The 13,020-nt window shown below is 45.2% G+C and overlaps 5 protein-coding genes across 5 annotated transcripts; 2 read left to right on the forward strand and 3 right to left on the reverse strand.

The window, feature by feature from the left end:
- Positions 1-532: 532 nt before the first annotated feature.
- On the reverse strand, positions 533-1,525 carry AOL_s00097g531 (uncharacterized protein; the record flags this gene model as incomplete). The annotated part of the gene is made up of 1 exon (XM_011126364.1): positions 533-1,525. The coding sequence occupies one exon, from the start codon at positions 1,523-1,525 to the stop codon at positions 533-535; it is 993 nt and encodes a 330-aa protein (XP_011124666.1).
- Positions 1,526-3,492: 1,967 nt separating this feature from the next.
- AOL_s00097g532 (uncharacterized protein) lies at positions 3,493-4,407 on the reverse strand (the record flags this gene model as incomplete). Its single annotated transcript, XM_011126365.1, has 3 exons — positions 3,493-3,797; positions 3,873-3,983; positions 4,095-4,407. 3 exons carry the CDS (start codon positions 4,405-4,407, stop codon positions 3,493-3,495), a joined length of 729 nt encoding a protein of 242 aa, XP_011124667.1.
- A 3,389-nt stretch (positions 4,408-7,796) lies between these two features.
- Positions 7,797-10,165, forward strand: AOL_s00097g533 (uncharacterized protein; the record flags this gene model as incomplete). Its single annotated transcript, XM_011126366.1, has 3 exons — positions 7,797-8,142; positions 8,221-8,294; positions 8,366-10,165. 3 exons carry the CDS (start codon positions 7,797-7,799, stop codon positions 10,163-10,165), a joined length of 2,220 nt encoding a protein of 739 aa, XP_011124668.1.
- A 1,024-nt stretch (positions 10,166-11,189) lies between these two features.
- Positions 11,190-11,643, reverse strand: AOL_s00097g534 (uncharacterized protein; the record flags this gene model as incomplete). Its single annotated transcript, XM_011126367.1, has 3 exons — positions 11,190-11,326; positions 11,426-11,519; positions 11,608-11,643. 3 exons carry the CDS (start codon positions 11,641-11,643, stop codon positions 11,190-11,192), a joined length of 267 nt encoding a protein of 88 aa, XP_011124669.1.
- Positions 11,644-12,193: 550 nt separating this feature from the next.
- On the forward strand, positions 12,194-12,935 carry AOL_s00097g535 (uncharacterized protein; the record flags this gene model as incomplete). Its single annotated transcript, XM_011126368.1, has 2 exons — positions 12,194-12,547; positions 12,621-12,935. 2 exons carry the CDS (start codon positions 12,194-12,196, stop codon positions 12,933-12,935), a joined length of 669 nt encoding a protein of 222 aa, XP_011124670.1.
- Positions 12,936-13,020: the final 85 nt, after the last annotated feature.

A 13,020-nucleotide genomic window follows, 5' to 3' on the forward strand; every position in this document is an offset into this window, starting at 1 on the left:
TGATCAGATCGAAAATAAACGTTATAAACGACGTACGTTTCAAACCGGGACCATACTAGCTATAGAGTTTATATACAAGCAAGAGAATACTAGAAACTATAAAGGAGAAAAACGCCATTTATCCATAGCTTGGCCTAGCCATTGCATAGCATAACAAGTACGTACTGAACAGGGACAATAATAAAAACCGTTCGGACAGAAAAACGTCATCCCCTTGGGTATCACAATCAATTAAAAGAGAAAGGATCGAAAGAGCGAATGTGCAGTTTCCAGCCCATCTTGGGGAGATTTTAAGACTCCGATAACGCCTTGTAATGCAGTTTGTCTTTCATGTTTCCCTTTCCTAAGCTCGTGCTGTGAGGGAATGACCATAAAAATAATAAAAAGCGATAGGAAAAAAAGGAAAGGATTGAAACAGCAGAGGAGGGGGGGAAAGTAGTGCCAGCTCTAATATCATAAAACTTCGTAAAAGGCATCAACGATAGACAAATATCTGGTTGGGAATAAGAAGGGAAACGTTCAAGTTTCTAGTTTAAAACTTTTTACGGTCAAGCCTCTTGTTGACCGCACCCAGAACAACCTTGAGCATTCTCTCACCCTCCAAACTTCCCGTCCATGGTACCGTATCGACCATATCTCTGACATCTCTCATTTCGCCCAGCGAGTCATCAAGCTCCCTAAGCGCAATGGTAGCCTCTGGGTCGCTTCCAATCTGGAAAAACTGGATGCCAACCTGAGTTAGATCAGCATCGAGCCTATCCAACTTCTTCGCATACTTGACGATATGGCTTTCAACATCATCGGTAGGGACACCATCGGTGATAACGATAATGTTCAACGGCTTGACACGATTAGGATTTCGCTCATATTTCTCCATATATGGCTCCAAAATACGTTTTAGGGCTCGTCCGGTGGGTGTAGAGCCTTGAGGTCTAACCGTGCCGAAGATTTCCATGACTTGGGCTGGTGTCCTGATATTGTGATTATGAGGTCTGTCTGGTGCATTTAGGAAATAAACATCGATACCGTCCGAATCGTAGAATGTGATGATTGGAACTACAGCGCTCAGAGCAGCAGCAGTTTGATTCCAGCGACCACCAGACATACTGCCGGAATCGTCGACAACGACGACTGTATCAAAATCCCGGAGAAAGGTATACGGATCATCTGCTCCCATGTTCGGATTCATAGACGGGAGAGGAAGAGTATTAGGGTTTATCAAGGGATTTGGAGTAGAATGCATCGGTGGTTGAGGCTGCTGCGGTTGCATCATTGGAGGAGCTTGCTGGTAATTTTGCGAAGGCTGAATGGGTGGGTATTGCGGTTGTGGGGTATTTCCATAGTAGCTTGCAGCGGCTCCAACAGGGGTGTATGGAGGTGGCCCGTTGGCGCTAGGCTTGGAGAATGGGTTGGTAGGAGGAGCAGCGCCTGCACGGGTGGAATGGCCATATTGATGGCTTGAGGATGAAGAGGACGAGTAGTCACTCTCTTGTAAAGATTTCCTGATCTTTCTGAATATGGACATCTCTTCTTCTCTTTTCTCTTTTTCTTGAAAGGTTGTAATGTAAATTTAAATTGGTGGTGATGCGATGTGATGTGATGTGATGAGATGAGATGAGGTAGGTGTTTGCTCTGCTTGGTGGGAAGGTTAGTTCCTTTTAATAGTCTGGGTTGGTGTACCGCTAGTGCTGGTGCTGGTGTTAAGTCTTTATTCTTTGTTCTTGGATTGCGTAAGCTGTCTTCGAGAATCAAATACCGGATCGAGTACTTATTTTATCTTACATCCAAAGGAGGGGGGAACACTGCGTATTTATAATTCTAGCCGATGTCCCAAAGCGATCTGATGGAAACGTCTAGTCTGACTAGGCAGAATGACGATATTATGGAATGGCTGAGTACGCTAATTTGTTCGTTTGCCTTTGAGTCTGATCTGATTCAATTTCAATCCGAATTCTAATACTAATTCTAATTCTACTCCGTAATTCTACACTTGTTACACTCGCATCCAGTCACAACTTAACTCTCTCAAACTGAGTCCAATATTGTGGCTTAGCAGCAAGTCAATACCGATTCATCTACCTCGATGAAGGGTTCATGATACGATCCTCCCCTCCGAGCCCGACCCTAGAAGAGGCTATCAATCTCAGTAACATGATCTGAGCGTATACGTATACGGACGCTTGCAATTGTATTCGGCGATATGCCTTAGACCAGATACATGTTAAAAGCCCTATGGATGGCCCTGCACATGGCCCATGGGCCTGGCATGCATGCGACCTGCGAAAAATGCCTTCTTGGTCTTGCCGCTCCGGCAAGCTGATCCGAATGAGTAGGGTCCCGATCTTAGCCTAGTGTGTCGACGAAATGACGTCGACTGCGCCTTGGCCTGAGCCCGGCTGTGCAGTTATATACATGTGTGCATGTGTCGATTATACACTGCAGGGCAGCGCCCGTCGGATCACAAACCCACCATTTCTCGCACGACGGCACTTCGCCCTACCGAGTAATCCGATAGGTCTATCATGCGATTCCTTCTTTTCTTCCTTCTGTTTTCAGCTATTCGATATATTCCTGGAAATCCTGCAAAAGGTGGGTTAGACCAATGAGGACTCGAGATGGGATCAGTCATGGATCTGGATTTCGGTACCAGCACAACCACCGACCTAACCTATTATTAGCTGACCTAAGTATTTCCCTATTGAGCAGGGATAACGATAATATAAAGTCTGCCAAACCCATTTCCTCGGAATTCGAGAGTTCAAAAAGGAACCATCCAGAGATGCTTTTTAGTCAGACGGCGTTTCTAGACTCCCCATTTTGTAATTACCTACCTTCTAACAATACAAGGCGCATCCCCAACTAACTGAGACGCAAACGGAGATGCAACTTAACTGCAACTGCAAATGCAACTGCGACCCACAACACACCTCGGACGTGCCCTGCTTGCTTATGTCCTATAGCAAAGGTGCTAGTTAGATGATTTCTGAGAGGCTCCTTCCAGGCTAAAGCTTAAGCGTCTTCAATACAGTCTGAACTTCGAAGGCGCAGTTGCTGTACAACACAACGTTCCCGTCGACCTTGACGAAACTGAGCGTGAAGAGACCGTCCTGATTGGCCAGATGCCATGCCAAGCCTTCTTCGGCCTCCACAGCTTATGGCCGCAGCAGCTTGAGCAATTGAGCTCGAGCTCCGTCTCGTCTACAATCCCACCTGTACGCTCCGTTCAATTCTACAGTATACGCGCTGTCTTCAGGAGATCTTACAACAATGGTTTCATCATACCTAATTAGCCCCTTTCCGCGCCTATGCACGCATACATATATACATGGATGCAATATTAATACTAATATCAATATCAACTGGTCGGTTCTACAGATGTTGTATTATGCTACCTATAGTTGAGCAGATTGCGATTGATATCAATCCGTAACGGCAGAAAGCCACCTTCAGCTACGCCTTGTATTGTATTACCATCTATACACATTAAGATTTCTATCTCTTAACGTCCGGGTTCTTCCACATCAATATCGGCGACGGTATCGGCTGTCCGTCCGATCCCTTGACCTTCATCATGTAGGTATCGAGCACCTCAAATCCCTTCGACTGATAGACAGGCAATCCCATAGGGCTAGCTTCGAGGCTGGCATCACAGCCGTCCCGTTTCGCTCGTTCAACACCTAGCTCAACTAGTCTTCCTCCTATCCCTCGCCTCCTGGCTATCGAATGGACGGCCAGAAGTTGGAGGTGCCACCTGTCGTGCTCCTTCCCGTCTTTGAACCAGAATTTATGTTCCATTTCTTTTTTTTCGTTTTTATCCGACGGTCAGTATGAGAAATACGAGAACAATGGGATAAGATTCGAAGGGGCCATACCTGTGAAGTCTTCCATGAACCTCGCTACGGCTTCTGGGTCCGAGGCTGTTTCCTTTGGTTGGAACCATGAGTAGGCCCAGTCTTGAAATCCAATTAACCTACTGCCAGCAGCTATTCACCAAGATGTCACCAATGTCAGTATCATCTCTCCCACTACTTAGGTAAGTACTTCCATATCAAAGGATATGCAACATTATACCAAATTTTTTTAAAAACAATTACCTTTATAAACACTCCATCCGGTTTCAACACTCGGCTTGCCAAACTTCTGCCACTGCGCCATACCGACAACCTTCAATATCTCCTTTCCATTCTCTTGGACGGGCATCTCCGAGATCAATGTAACAACAGTATGATCGAGGATGCGCTCCCTGGCACGGCCTCGGAAATACCCTACGAATTGGTCTGGGTACTCCTTTCGGCGGGGCCAGAGGGCACCGAAAAGATCATCTTCCATCATTGCTTCGGCTGCACATTCGGCAATACCGTCGACGTCGGCCAGGGTTGCGACGCGGAATGTTGGAGGGGTTGACATGTTGGATTTTCTTCCTTTCCTTTCCTTCCTTTTCTTTCTTTATTGATTTAGTATATTCTATATTCTATTTATTTTGGAATAGAATATGCGACTATTGCATTGGTTGGTGGATTGATTTATTGACGTTGGCGGGCAAGCGGACGTTAATTTATAGTTTTTTCTCTCTCTCTCTCTTAAATAAGACAAAACAGGTACTTATATGTCTGAAGTTTAGATCTCTACGAGCTCAGAAAAAAAATGATTGTACAGATCTAAAAATACCAAAAAATTCAGAGATATCATAGAATTCTTCCAGGGTATTGACGCCGAAGACGTCAGGTTTATATGAATGAATCATCCTGTTGTTTCTGTTACGAAGTCAAAATATGGGGTCCGACGCCAAAGACCGATTCGCTTCGGGAAGGTGAAAAAAGGCTTAGAAAGCAAAATGTTCGGACCGATGCTTTTCTTTCGCGCGCCAGGACCGCGGGAAATCATAATTCCTTAGCTTAGCTAACAGGTTCAATGTAAAACAAACAAATAAGAAAAAAAAGATAAAAAAGATGAGTCTTTCGCGGATGTCTACCTGCTTGGAGTTAAATCTCCTTCTGGATTCTGCAGATCTGAGGACAGTACTAACTGTACTTTGGACTTCGGACTTTCCAACATGTTGAATGTAATTCACTCACGCATTTAATATTTAGTAGTTAGTATTCATAACTTACCTCAGAGTATGCATCTTGGATTATAGTGGTAGCAGAGGTGTAAAGGTTTAAAGGAGGGGCGGTATGTAAACCAACATGCCATGATTAAGGACTCTGATGGCGAAATGCGAAGTGCATTGTATGTAAGTACATGTCCTCGGGATCCACCAGCAGCGGAAGACAGAAAAAACGTGGGTCACGCAGACGACCTGTATGATAGTCTAGATGATAAGCCCCGGCCGTGCCAGCCGGCCGCGTGATGGTCCAGTTAGCGAGGAATCCGAGGACTTAACTTACCCTGGCATACTATAGACTTTTTGCCTCATTTCTCAGTTCCAGCGCTGGATCTGCCATAGTGAAGTAGCTATAAGTAGCTATATACATAAAACCATTATCGTGGATGCGATTTGAGAGTAAAGTAATTAATCAATAGAGGAGCCATGATGCATGGGCATGTGCATGTACATGTGAAAGGTTGAAGTTCACTTGCAGTACTTGGCTCAAGATCAATATCAGCAGTGAAACCCGTGCCAAGACCGCCGTTATCGACATCATGAGACCCGATCGATAAGATTGGATATAACATGTTAACAATACTCACAACAGTATCGATTCATCATTTAATTTAAATTTATCAAGTATTTGTAGTTCAGGCAATACGTGAAGAAGTTGATTTAAAGTGTTTAAAGGCTGGCATTTGTCCTGATCTGATCTGATCCGATTTGCATTCCTGGGAGCCATACGGTATATAATCAACTTCCTCTTCTGGCTTCCAGACTACCCTGTATTTGCCCGGCCCTTGCAGCCAGTACTAGTTCGGATTCGCCACCGACATTACATTCACACAGATCGAGCCCGGATAACTTCGAAGTCGAAGGCTGAGTTTGCATTGCATTCATTCGATTTTATACTTCGCTTCTTTATTGCCGTAAGTTAGTTAGCTAGGTAATTAATATTAATCCAGTATGTTGCATTCCTGACGATGCATACACAGGTATTATCTTATAAGGGAGCTTTAAGCATATCACACTACACTGTACATGTAAGTACCTAAACTATCAATCAGATCATCATCACCATCACCATCACCATCACCATTGCATCCATCCTGCCATCTCTTTTTTTTGATTTTTGATTTTTACTTTTTTAGTCGCACTTCCCCGCTCTTTCTCTGCTCTTTGATTTAATTCCCCCGCTAGGTACGTACATACATGGACATTCTCATGGTATCAATTGTTTATATACTTAAGATGTAAGCTCTTCCCTGATTTGTAGAAACCGTCCTGTGCATTTAGCCAGAACTGAAGCTGTGCCTGCTGGATTCGAACTCCGTCTCGTTCCGTTTCTCCCTCTTTTCCATTCGTACTCGTTGAATTAAGATACACTCTCATTGGTGCTTTTTCTTCAGCTTCCGGATATCCCTTGTTTTTAACTTCTTCATCTTCGTTAACCACTTAAGTAGCTAGCAGCTTTAGTTACGAGCTGCTACTTATAAGTAACATTGATTACTTCTAGTGCTATCACGGGATATCCATCATCAAAAATTAGCCTCGACCGAGGCTGACGAGTACAAAACATCCTTCGACACTCGAACCCTCGTCGTTCATCCGGTCCACATCCCTCCCATCCCATCAATCAACCAGTTCGATTCAACCAGTCAATCAATCGAACGTCTTATGCCCTGCCTGCCTACCTGCATACGTTATAGTATATTTACAAACTGTGCATGAGGCTGCTGCTTGCTGCTTGCTACTCGACTGGCTCGCAAAAACCACGCATTCCAACTGGTCGCCTCGAACCCGAACGTTGCGTTCTGCTTGATCAGATTGATCCTCTTTTATCCAAGAAGTTCTTGGGTATTACTTTCGCAGACCCGTTTTCGCTGCACCAAACGGCCAATCGACCCAAATTTAAACTGACTTTTTTTTTTTTTGATCGGAAAGTCTGACGACCCCGAAACTGGCCGCCAATTGAAATCAAAATCCCCCAATTCGACAATTGGGGAAGTCTGCCGGAGAATTTTGCTTTGTTCTGTTCTTCTAGAAGCTTAGCTTGTCGTCGTTCGGTGCTTGGTTATCGCACTGGCACGCACAGGCCAAATTATTACTGCCACTTGCGGTCGCTTGTCGCTCTCTCTCACTCTCTCACTTGGGGATCTCCCTCTTTCTCTCCTCATCCATCTCTCCTTCTTTACCTCTCCCGGGACGCCTTCTTCGGAATCCCTACTATTTACAGACATTCGTTCTCGATTCTCCCGCCTTCCGGGATTCAATTCGATCACTCCGATTTTGAACAACCGACTCCCATTTATTTTTATTTGGTGACATCAGCGACGTTTTGCTTTTGCCCGGTTTTTTGTTTCACAAGCTGTGCTGCCCCCCCAAATATCACTCAAAGGGTACTTCCTGGTACCTACAAGCTAACTAACCACTGACAAAATCACACCCAACCTCACCGCTTTTATCTATTTTTCCCTCTCTTGTCCTTTTCTTGTCCTGCATCATCTCTTCTTGTCACGAAATCACTGTCCCTCTTTCCCTCTTTTACACCAATCTTCCTTTTATCAACCAGCATTACTATCCTTCCTTTCCTTCAAGTGTTTCAACCGATATACTAATTCTTCCGGTCTCGCCAAAAAATAATCTCCGTCCCTCTTCAAGGGATTTTTATTCCTACAACTAGCAGCTCTCCGTTAGTTCACCAATAATGGGAAACACATCGACAAAGGAGAGCAGGGGGGCCTCGCCACCCCCGCACCACCAGCACCGCAATTCGCGAAGCTTCTCGGGTCCTTCTTCATCTGCTTATGCACCCGACATGGAACGTGCCGGCTCGTCGTCGCTGAGACTCGGTAGACGGCACAGAGGCGAGAATTTTGAAGCCGCCCTCCTGGGATTGAATTTGGCCCAACATCGAGACAGGGAGCGCGAACGGGAAAGGGAGGAAGGTCCCTACAAAACAAGAGAAGAAAGAAGAGCAGAGAAGGAGGCAGAGCGACGGAAAGAGAGAGAAAAGGAGAGGGAGAGGAGTATGGCTGAAGAGAGTGTTGACGGTACGGTTTTTGTTCTCACGTGATATCACGATTTATGGATTATGGGGGGGCTAATTGTGAGGGATGATTTTCGTTTAGGTGGATATCTCGTAACCGTTGGTGTTTATACCGGTCCTGAAGATTATAACTTGAAAGTTGTCCGGCAGTTACAGGTGGGCGCTATCTTTGAGTTATATATACCTGACAAAAACGTGGCTAACGTTAGTCTAAACGTTATTGACAGATCGAACGTCGGCTGGCTCCTTTCTGGAAGGGAATACCGGATCACGAATCCGATTGGACTGACGCCCAACTTGTAGCCGCAGCCCAAGGAAAGGATATTCCAGACGCAGATGCCGTAATCCCGCCGTCCCCCACGAAGCCCGCAAATGAAGATCTCAATCGCCTTACAGTTCCTATGGCCACAAGGTCCAGATCACAATCGTACGGCTCCGATGCTTCCCCTTCATCTTCTACTGGACGGTTGTCGAGTCTTTCTCTTTCCTCCTCCCCCTTGGCTGGTTTCTCGAGACCTCGTTCTAAGACCTTAGGATTCTCCAGAAGTAGCTCGTCGAACTCCGCCCCCGTCGAGACGAACATCCCGTCCAAGACCGTGAATAACAGACCGATTGAAGCTGTCCTTTACGAAAATGCCTCGGAGTGCCCGATTTGCTTTTTGTACTATCCACCGCATCTCAACCGAACTCGGTGCTGCGACCAACCGATATGCTCCGAATGTTTCGTGCAGATAAAGCGAGCGGATCCGCACATTCCTGAACACTCGCCTCCAGGGTCGCCTGCTCCACAGCCAGTGGATCAGGATAGACGAGCCCATGCTGGAGACCAGTTGGTATCAGAGCCCGCATCCTGCCCGTTCTGCAAGCAGCCAGAGCTCGGTGTCGTCTTCACTGCTCTCCCATGGCGCCGCGGCCTCGTGTATGCGAATCAAACACATCCATATGGCATCCAACAGCAATCGCATTTGTCCCATAGCTCGAATACATCTTCGACATCATCCCTTCCTGTTCCAGGAACACCGACTCGGAAAAAGACCTCATACGCCGTTAACGCACCCGAAGTCATCACTACGGACCGTATTAGACCAGACTGGGCGACGAAACTAGCACATGCAAAGAACCAGGCCGCCAGAAGAGCCGCCGCTGCTACGGCGTTGCATACAGCGGCATATTTGATGCACAATATGAGCAACCAAACTAGCAGCGCCAGCAGCAATCCGTTCTCTTCAAGGCGCATCCTCCGCAGGATGAATAATTCTAGCGGATCAATGACGCCTAATGGAGGAAGTGGAACTGTTACTCCAGCTGCAGCTTCCAGCACTACGAACATCGTACCGGAGGTGCCGGAACCCACTCCTGCAGCACCGGCTACGCAGAGTGCGGCGCTTCAGAATGTACTCAGACGGGCAAGGATGGTTGATTTGGAAGAAATGATGTTGATGGAAGCTATTAGGCTGAGTCTCGCGGAGGAAGAGGAGAGGAAGCGGAAAGAAGAGAAGGAAAAGAAGGAGAAAGAAGAGGCTAACGCCGAAGCGGAACGTGCAGCCGCTAGGCTCGCTACTTCAGCACCGGAGCCATCAAGGATGGATCTAGGAAAGGGAAAGGGACTGGCGCCCAGAGTTGACACCATCAGTATTGGAAGACGTAGCGAGGACGCGCAGAGTTCCCCGACGATTGGCTTTGGAACCTCATCACACCATTTAAAGATACAGAGAGCGACATCAGATGTCTCATCTTCAGCTTCCAGCATGAAGGAGCCAGAGGCAGGAAACAGTGACGAAGACGATGGCACGGAGCCCATATTTAACTTCCAAAGTTTAGCGCAAACGCTCATGGAGGCTGAAGACGGGGAGGCGAATGGGAATAATGTGGCTGGAAAAGGAAAACAGGCTGAGAATGTTGAAAATGTGGCACCTCTGAAGAAAGAGGCCGATACCACTGCGACTGGGGAGGAACCAGATACTGCGGATTCAAAAACTGCTGTGAGACATGAGAGTGTACGAGTACTTGGTCAGGAGACTGCATAGCGCTTTCCTCTTCGTTTTTCGTTATTTGCTATTATCCCCCCCACCACCTACCTCTTCCTCTTCAACCCTTTTCTCTTTCCTGGGCTCATCTCCACTTTTATGAGAAAAAGGTAGTAGATATACCTACGTCAATTGCAAGCGTTTTTTTTTCTTTCCCGTTCGTTCCTGCTTCCATTATCACATCTGCATTTATTAGTCTACATGCGAGCATCACTTCTCTTATTTTGTTCTGCGTTCTCTCTCGGATTTCGATATCACTCCCCGTTGTGTTTCTCTCTGCACTTCGAGATTTTTTCTCTCTTTCCTGTTTCTTTTTTTTTACTAGAATTCACCACCCGGATTACGTACCTTGTTTTCCTTTTAGCAGGCAGCATACACTCCTTTTTGTCTTTCAGCCTTCTTTTCGGATCGGGGCTCTTCTTTTTTTTTTTTACATATGCGATGGGAGTTGAGAGGGATCAGGTTCTTTTTATTGTTGTGTGTGTAGGGTTTGTATATACACACTCCTTTACAAGTGTTCTTTATTTTCTTCATTTTTTTCCTTCTCTAGCTACCTTTTCCAGTTGTGAATCCGAAGTGTGTATTCATATGTATTTAGGCGCTGGACGGAGGGGTTTTTTACTGACAGGCATCCATATGAAATTGAAGAGGTGTGTATATGTAAGACTGAAGATTAAGATAGGCGTATGAAATAACTATTTCTATTCTTCGATATATTTTTTTTCTTGTGAAAAAGGAAGGAAAGGAGAGGAAAGGGAACGTAAGAAATAAGTGACGGTCTAATTAAGCATTTCATTCATGACAACCTTTTTTCTTTTCTGTTCAATGCACATGCAATCCCATTGACACACTAGTATCTTCCGTTCAATGTAGCAAGTTAATTACTCAACTACTCCCTTCCAATGGAGGGATCGATTACAAAGAGAGACAGACAAAGGTATACAATACAGTGCATAAGTGATTATCCATAATCGTTATTTATGAATAGGAAAAAAAAAGACCTCCCCAAAACAAAAATGATAATTTACAATCCATCAAGCATCTTGCTTGGCTTCCTAGTCTTCAAATCGGCAGTTGGGTCCATGGGGGCTATAGGATTGCTAGGAAGTCTTCTGAGGGTTTCTTGGTTTTCAGCTCTTTGGTCGGTTGTCGATGTTTGGCCTTTTGCAGATACATTATTATCATCGTTAGTATATTGTTCTTAGAAAGGTAATATATGTAGAAGTGTGTATGAGGGGATTTAGGAGGGAATATTCTCACCTGAGCTGGAGGCACCCAATTGCTTTGAAGACTGACGTTCGGGAGGAGGGGATTCACCGCCCTTACGTTCCGGTGTTTCGGAGGCAGTGGATTTCTATCGTATAGTAATGTTAGACTTTGACTTAAAATATATACACTCATACCTTAAAGAGAAAAAAGTCAGAGAGAAAGAATATACATACGGTGAGTGGGTTCTGGAGGTTAGTGACGAGCGGCATTTTGTTTCTGTTTGTATTTGGATTTTATTTTTAATTTTCAAAAGTAGTTTTTTTTTTAATTTTAATAAACTTGTGAGTTCTGAAGTCGAATAGCCTCTCGAATAGAAAAAAAAATGGGGATCAGAGAAAGGGGAGTGGCTTTTTATAACAAAGTCGGGGTGATGTCATGTCAGGCCAGCCAGTTTTTTGTCACAGACTAAGCTTTTTAGTGATGTGATTCGGGGGTCACCGATGATCTCACCGCAACGCAGTTTCGACAATTTTCATCCGTGTTGGCCACATAACAAAATCCAACAAAGAAGATGGGGGTTTTCCCGATGCGGCAAGCGGAAGGTGTGTCACGTGGATACGGGGAGCTCATCGCGTTTTTGAGTCACGTCTGGATTGCTGAGTCAGCGGCTTTCCTTCCCTTCCCTTCCCCAGATATAACGCAGGTCGATAGGGGGGTTATATGCTGTTTCCTTCTTTTTCTTCTATCTTGTTTGATGATAATTACTTCTCTATACTATCTCCACCGTATTCAAGAGTTTTTATTCCGTTGAAAGTAACAATGCCAGCAGTCAGAACCCTCGCGTCTCTCCCATCGAGAACCAGGAAACCCTTGGCCACAGCTTGTGGAATGGATGTATCTATCGCGACCGCCGGACCAGCCAGTCAAAAGAAAGGGTCGAGGGCAGTACAATGGGCGCCTATTACACTCCCTTCGAGGTCGAAGAGCTTGAAGAGTATGGCTGACAATAAACTTCGTACTTCGACATTTGCTACTACCTCAAAAACTACAACAATGAAGACTGTTAAGACTAGCTCGCAGGAGGATGAAGGGAAAGATCTTAACATCGGACCGGCACATCCTGAAAATACATTTTTGATTCCGGGGGATACGGATATTACAGACTATCAAAAGGTACAGAACATCTATCTAGAAAAATGTCATAGCAAAATTTAAAGGAGACTAACATTAAATTTTGTAAATATAGAAAGTCTATGCTCTCCTCCTCCAAATCCCACCAGGCAGAATCTCAACCTATGCTCACCTATCCGCTGCACTTTCTTCATCACCTAGAGCAGTCGGTAATGCTCTGCGCCGCAACCCATATGCGCCAGATGTACCATGTCACAGAGTAATTGCTACAACAGGGTATATAGGCGGATTCAAAGGTGACTGGAACGATGCGCCTAGTGGCATTAACATCGAACTAAAGATGGAGCTATTGAAAGACGAGGGTGTCACGTTTGATAAGAACGGTTTCATCGAAGAGAAAGGGAAGATATGGAAGGATTTTGACGTTTAAAAAGAGACAAGAGAATTTCCCAAAAAATTGGCGTTATCAAAGGTGCTGGCTGTATAATCATCGATGTAATAGGTATCCTAATATC

Source organism: Orbilia oligospora, assembly GCF_000225545.1.
Source record: "Orbilia oligospora ATCC 24927 unplaced genomic scaffold scaffold00097, whole genome shotgun sequence".
Classification (NCBI taxonomy): Eukaryota; Fungi; Ascomycota; class Orbiliomycetes; order Orbiliales; family Orbiliaceae; genus Orbilia; species Orbilia oligospora.